The following is a 7417-nucleotide window of genomic DNA, read 5'->3' on the forward strand; positions in this document are numbered from 1 at the left end:
CTTGTGTTTGTTTTGTTGTGTTTTTTTTTTTTTTTTTTTTTGTTTGTTTGTTTGTTTGTTTTTTAATAATGGTGGGTGGGAAGAGGCCTCATGCTGAAGCATACAGGGGCAGTTTTGAAGGACAAACGGGGTGACCACAAAGCGATACACCACAGCAAGGACATGAGACTCAAATGAGTAAGTAACCCAGGCTCACGTTCTTATCTTGCATCTCTTTTTCTTCAGCATCCGGTTATCAGTTTTGGCTGTCATCAAACATCGCTTGGGCCTCTGCTAAGACAGCATCTGGATCGGCCAGTTCAATCTAAGTAAGAAGAATGCAAATCAATTATGTAGAGAGGGCTCAGAGAAATCACTTGGTTTTTAATCAAATCCCACTATTGTCTCTGCAGCTATTGTCTGCGTTTCCCTTGTGCTGGGTCAGGTTTCAGTGCAGAAGTGTGTGCTTTCACAGGTGCAGGTGAATCTGAGGCTCCAGCAGTGGATTTGTACCACTGGACTGGCTGCTTGTCCCTGTGGGGTCAGCTCAGTGCTGGACAAGAGCCTGAGTGTGCACCCCGAGAGCCTGGGGCTGGTGCAGTGGCTGTAGAGCAAAGCATGGCCCCAAGAGCTTCCTCAGACTCTGGTGAGTGCTGCTGGTGGAAAACATCGTTAGCAAAAACAATTCCTAGGAATTACCTTGGGGATTGGATACTGAGTAGGGGCAGGAGCTTCATCTCGGCAAAAGTCGATCATAATCCCGCATTTTGGTATGTCTGCCACCCAGATGCCTTCAAGCAATTGTCCCTTATCCAGGTAGAAGAATCGCCCTGGCCCGTGCTTCTTTCCATCTTTCCAACCTCCTTCGTACCGATTGTCATTTGCTGCAATTCAATACACGAACAGGCAGTGAAACGTGTACCGTTTCATCACAGGACTAGACGTGAAACCGAGCAAGGCAGCAAACTGAGGTAGGAGCAGATCATCTGCTTGGCTCCCAGTCTGGCCCTTCCCAGGGAGCCACAGCACACGGTGCTGCTTTGGCACTGCTCCATTTGCTGTACTGCAGAGCGAGAAAATGCCTGGCGAAGGAGCCCACGCTTGTCACCAGCACAAGGTGTGTGTTGCCCTGCTTTGTTCTCCTCCTGCTGACATTCATTTTGTGCTCAAATCCCAAGCACGTGAGCTCGGGCTGGGCACCAAGCCACTGAGTCACCTTCACAGCCCGAGCACTGACAGGACACGAGCTTCAGGTCTGTCCCTGCCACACACCGCAGAGGGAGCCTGCCTCAAAGGGCTCTGCTTGTCTGGGCAAGGAGGAGCAGCAGCAGCTGGCTAAAATAATCTCAATTTCAAATACTTGTAGGTGGATTGTGTCTCAAGTAATTATGGCATGGGAGTTCCTGAAACGTCTGAAGGCTTCATGCAATCTCTTACAGGGTGTCTTTCTGGCTGTGTGGCATCTCTTTGTGGTTTTCTGCAAGTGGAGAGAGCGTGGGGCTGTGTGCTTCTCCCTGGGAATCCATCTATAATCAATGGGAAACGCCCCTTGATGATGCAGAGCTGCAAGGGGAGGAAAGGCGCCTCATCCCAGGCTTTTGTTTGAGAACGAGATGTGCACAGGGTGCTGGTGGTGGTGGGAGGTATCCAGGCCACCCTGTTCTCACTGGGAGATTCCTCTGCCATCCCTTTTTCCCAGACACAGGGTTTCTAAGCCAACAAATGGGCATTTCTGACTAGGTGACTTGGTGGAAATATCTTTGGGTCTCAGCTGAACTCTGTCATTCCTTGAGGCAAGAGATGACGCAAATATCCAGGCAGAAATTGTGGGATCAGCCTGGGAGCTGCTTGGCTCCTGTTCTCCAGCCTCTGCCCACCTGGAAAACAGTAAAATCACAGGCTGGGCTGGGTAGGAGCCTGCACAGGCTGCACTGTGGCATTTCAGTGTCCCTATCCACTGCCCCATGTACTGTCCTCCCAGAGCCTCCGGGGCTGTCTCACCCTCTGCTGTGCTGCAGCAGTGGTGGCAGAACAGCACCTTGCTCCTGGCCACGCTTGCCCTGCCAGGCACACTGCCAAGAGGAGCAATTTACCCCGAGCTGCGGCTCGTTGTGACCTGTGCTGAAGAACTTTTTCTTTCACTGCTGCAACGCTGCCAGCACACGACCATGCTTCCAGCACCCAAGCTCCATGAGTTACCGGTTTGTGGGTACAGAATAATCACTCTGGCTAATTTTAGCCAAAGGAATCCAGCTCTTGGGGGGGGGGGCCAGGCTGTGCAGCTGGGCTCTAGGGCTGTGCAGCAGTGGTGGGTCAGCCTGGAGGGTGTCCGGTTTGTACTGGGGAGGGTGACTTGGATGGGAGCAAAGTGGGGTAGTTGACTGAGCTGCCCCTGGAAGCATGTGTTGCTGTCATTGGTATGAGCCATCGGTCCAAACTGAATTTACGGCCAGCAGAGAGCACAGTCATGTACGCAATGTGCAGAGGAAGTTGTGCTTGTTCCTCCTGGCTGCTTTGCTTAGTTAATGACTGGCTTGAAGATTGCTTCCAAGATAAAAAGAAGAGATGAATAATAGATAACATTTCTTCAAACGTTCCTGGAACACAGTGTCTTATACTGCGAAGGACTGGGATTCTTGGCTTTGGGGAAAAATGTGTTAAATCCACAGCAAAATAAGAAAAAAAAATCCAGATTTATGTTTTTATGATGCCCCCAACATTCCCAATTTGTGATACACTCAGTGTCATGTCTGGGAAGGGATTGTGTACTAATGAAACCCCTACTAATTTGCTCAATGTGAGCCAGCGTCAGAAGTATGAGAGAGGATAGAATGAGCCCAGAAAGACAGCTCTGTTGTTTTTTTGTACTGGAAAATGGTCTCCTCTTTGGTATGCAGTAGCTAGAAAGCATGCCTGGCAAGGCGCCTGGCTTGAAAAGAGATTTGCTCTTCTCTGACCTAACAGTGTATTATCTCTAGCCCTAACCATCCCTGTCATTTAAATGTAAATCATAGCAAAAGCAAGCTTCCATGTGTGTGGCCTTGAGCATTGTGGCACCCGCTCTCACCCAGCCCCTGCTGCCTCCAGCCCAGAGCCCCAAAGGAGGAACCAGACAGGGCAGCTGCCTCCATCCCGAGATGAGGCTGTGTGGGAGATGCAAGGCAGCACCCACTGATCTGGCTGGTGTCAGGAGAGTAGCGTGATGCTGATCATCTCTGAGGGAAGGACCATCCCTGCTCTGTGTGGGTTTTGCACAGGGACAGATGGACATTCTGGTACTTACACAGGCACAGCATCCCCTGCCCGCCTGGTTGGCCCGCCAGCCACTGCCCCTCGTAGACGGAGCCGTCCCTGTAGCACATCCGACCCCAGCCGCTCCTCAGCCCGCCGCTCCACTCGCCCTCGTAGCACTCCCCGCTGGGGTAGAACATGGTCCCGTAGCCCTGTGCGCAGCAGAGGTGGGCAGTTAGGAGCCTCGCTACTGAAAGGTGTCAGTGTTCGATTTGGGGATCTTAGTTTTTGGATACCTTTAGACACATAGCTGCCTGATGGCGGCACAGCTCAACCACCGTCCAGGTGCTGAAGGTGTGGTTAAGGAAATAGAGGTGATGCTACAGGATTTTTTTTGGCCAATGATATTTCAATGACAAAATCTCAGGTTTGTATCTCTGTATATTATTTTTGGCATGACTGCTGCTAATATTTAGCTTAAAGCAGGTTCTACAGGTATATAAACCTGCATGAGGATACACAATGTAAGACACCTGCCTCTGCAAGTGGGATTTGGTGTCCTTTGACCCAATGTCTTCTGCAGCCCCGAGCATCCCAGGCTGGCAACTCCTTCGCTGCCCTGGGCAGACTAACAGTCTCAGTGTTGTTAATGATGGATTTTGTCTTTTGCTCCATCCATAAACCCACACAGGTTTTGCTCCTCAAACTGGCTCTCAGCTTGATGCTGGTGGTAGATTTGGTGAGCTTATGAATTAAGCCCAGTGATTGTGTGCAAGCCAGAAACCCCAGGGAGGTGTTTGTCCTATGCATGGGCTTTCCAGGTAAGAGACATCCCTAAAACAAGGCATGATAACATATTTACATATGATTAATGAGTTTTCCCATAGGAAGAAAGCAGTAATTTATCTCTGGGGAAAAAAAAAATCAGTTACAGAAATAACTGATTTTTCTGAGCACTAATTCGATTAAACTGTATGGATATAAAGGGGAGGATTTTATAGGGGGGGGAAGAAAAAAAAAAGATGTTTGGATGTCATATTTTGCCAGAGCTCAAACATCCAAAATGCATTCTCAGGGAATGAGGAAGGAAGCTCCTGCAAAGAGGCTCAAGCCAGAGAGCTGCACGCCAGTTAGAAGCATAAGAGGCCATTAATTTAATTTAGGAGCGGACACAAAGGCGAATGCAAGGTTCCCATTGGCAGATCAGAAAATGCTCCTAAAAGGATTTTGCACATAGGATTGCAGTCATTTTTACCAGATGACTTCCTCACTGTGCTCCCTGTAGAAAAACCAGTGATTTATGTGACAGGCTTAATTTCCTAAAGAACTTGTGTTTTTTGCTTAATGCGCTGTAAAACTTGCAGCACAGCGCTTCTAAGCTGTGTTTTCCTGCAGTGCTTGTAAGTGTGTTCCATCAGCAAGTTCCCTGCTGGGGCTGGGGACCACAGGCTCTGTAGGGTGCAGGATGCCACTCTGAAGCTTCCCGGGCTCTCTGGAGGGGCAAAATTTAAAGCAAAGCCAAGCCTGGAGACAGAAGGGCAGGGAGGGCAGGCAAAATTCCCCACTGTGAGACAGCTTCAATTTGAGATCTCTTGCTTTCATTTTCTTGCTCTACATATTAATTTCCCCCAAACCCTTCCACACCTTCAGTGCAGCCTCAGGGGACAGACACTATTTGAAAAATCAGTATTTTAAGTTGTTTGGTTTTTTTTGCATGTTTCAGGGCAGATGCTGGGAATCACACTTACACATTTTTTGTCGTTTTTCCACCAGCCTGTGTACACTTTCTTGTATTCCTTGGTCACGGGGTCAGGAATGCTGTATGAGCCATACCCGTCCCGCTTCCCAAACTTCCAGTCACCGCTGTAAATAGCACCAGTGCGCTTCCAGATCTGGGTGCCTTTCCCTGTTTCAACGAACAGGAAATAACAGGGAGGTCATCGCAGTGGGTAGAAGGCTTGATGCTAAATTAATACTACAGAAGCCAAGCACGTTTCAGTGCTAGTGATACAGCAGCAACCCTGCTTTTTTGGGCTGTTTCTGTGCACTGGGTTGTGTTTTCCCTGGGACCCACGCGGTGGGAGCCGAGAGCACTCTGTTGAGCACAGCTGGGTTTGGATGCACGGAGCTGAGTGCAGTTTGTTGGATTTTTAGAGGATTTTTAACAGCCATAATCTACATGGTTCAGGTAATTGCCCTGCAGCTGAGTGCATGTAAAAGCTCTTGATGTTGCCTATCAGAAATATGTCTGAGCACATTTTTGCAGGGCATTATATCTAACACATACTGTCAAACATGTGTGAATGCTGTTCCAGGAGTACATACAACCCCTGACTGTTCCCTGCCCCTCAGAACTTTTGTAAAGACACCTCTATCAGTACATTTTCTTCACACAATACATCTTACCATGCTTCAAGTTGTCCAGCCATTCTCCAGTGTACCGATCCCCATTTACAGCATAGATCGTATGTCTTAATCCACATTTCTGTGCCTTCTCGTCCCATTCATGCCAGAGAGGATCTACAGCCCTGGGGTATTTCACAACAGGCATTGTGTTTTCAGCTGGAGAGGAAAACAAACGATTGTCAGAAATAAATTAGGGTGAAATTACTAAGGCAGGTACCGTAGAACAGCCTATCCGTGAACTGTATTTTAATATGCACCTGAGTCAGTAATTGATGTCTGTTTTTGACACTATATCAAAGATAAATTATGCATATAAGGATATGACGAACAGAAGGTATCTAAAAATACCAATGTATGAAACTGCACTATCTAAAAATAGGCTTGTAGTATGTTAGGAAATGCTAAATCAGCTTCAGCAGAATGGGTCTGCGATGGGCATCAGTCTCTGCACCTGCAAGAGGACTCTGGGACATGAGGGAAGGTCAGCCGTGTCCTGGCACAGTGGAGACCCAGACAAGCTGCTTCCCAAGGCTCATCCTCCACCTGCTCCTTGCCAAGCAGGAGCACTGGTTCAAGCAAATTGTTTGTTTTTAGGAAATAGCTCGCTGCTAGGGAGTAAAAGCTAGATGTCTCTTAGAAAACAGAGTAACAGAGTTAGCATTCACCCTTTGTTTTCCACTTGGTCATTCAAAAATGATTTAGGGGGATATCATTGCCAAAAATATAAATATATTGGTGTCTCAAAGTCCTTCCCACCCAAAACAAAGCAGCGTTGTGCATTGTGCTACCCGTCTTGCTCCTCACCCGTGGCACTGGGGCAGCATGGGGCAGGCAGTGGCAGTGGGAATGGAACTCATTGTGAGCTCAGGGGGGAGAAAATTCCTGCAGCCACCCTTGCCAGGTGGGTGCCAGCCCACAGCGGGGCTGCGGGCCTGTTCCTCTGTGTTGCCCCCACTTCAGCTTTGTGGTGAGCGAGATGAGGATGCAAGAGAGCAAAGGGAGGGGGAGATTTTAGCAGCGAAGGTGGAGGAAAGCAATGCAGAGAAGTAATGCTGCAGGAAAGCCCACATGCTGGAGGTGCAAAGCACCCTCAAGCTGGACCCACGTTCTCCTGCCCAGCCCCAGCTACCCCACGGGCACCAACCTGTGCTGGAAGAGAGCGGTGTGGGCTGGGTGCTGCAGCTGTGCACGCCAGGGCCGAGTCGTCATAGCAACTCTGCCAAACTCCTGCGCTAAGGGAGATGGGAGCCCGTAGGGAAAGTCACCGGGAAATGAAAACTGGCTCCTGGCCCGCTTCGGCGACTCCAGAGATCTGAAAGTACAGCACGGTGACAGTGCCGTTGTTGTCAGGAAGGGGAGTGCTGTGCACACACCAACATACCCTGCAGGGAAAGGACACTTCTAAAGCACTGCCGGGTAACACATAAATCAGTCTTGCAAGTGACAGAAGAAAATGGAGAAACCCCTAAAAATACACATCAGAAGTCCCATGCAGAAATCTGACTAAACCTGACACTTCCTGTTATTAAAAACGAGATGAAGATGTTCAGGAAGGATTTAATCACCCTTGTTCATAAAATGTTTCCTGGCTTTGGGCACAGCCTAAGAATCACCAAAGACAATTGTTCCTGTGTTTTACCATGGCAAAGGTACAGTGCTGGAGAGGGAGACGGGGATTTGTGGGGGAAATGAGAGAAACCCATGAGGGAGAAGAAAAAATGCTTACTGCAGCCCAAAAATGACAGTCTTAAATTGCAACCAGAAAAAGGCCCTTCTGGAAAAGTATTAATTATTTTGACTG

The 7417-nt window shown here is 48.7% G+C and overlaps 1 protein-coding gene across 1 annotated transcript; it reads right to left on the reverse strand.

The window, feature by feature from the left end:
- Positions 1-235: 235 nt before the first annotated feature.
- MORN3 (MORN repeat containing 3) lies at positions 236-6849 on the reverse strand (the record flags this gene model as incomplete). The annotated part of the gene is made up of 6 exons (XM_084297593.1): positions 6761-6849; positions 5617-5772; positions 4959-5116; positions 3263-3422; positions 679-863; positions 236-304 (listed from the first exon to the last, which is right to left on the reverse strand). Exons 2-6 carry the CDS (start codon positions 5759-5761, stop codon positions 236-238), a joined length of 717 nt encoding a protein of 238 aa, XP_084153719.1. The 5' UTR covers positions 5762-5772; positions 6761-6849.
- Positions 6850-7417: the final 568 nt, after the last annotated feature.

Source organism: Netta rufina, assembly GCF_964035555.1.
Source record: "Netta rufina genome assembly, chromosome: 17".
NCBI lineage: Eukaryota > Metazoa > Chordata > Aves > Anseriformes > Anatidae > Netta > Netta rufina.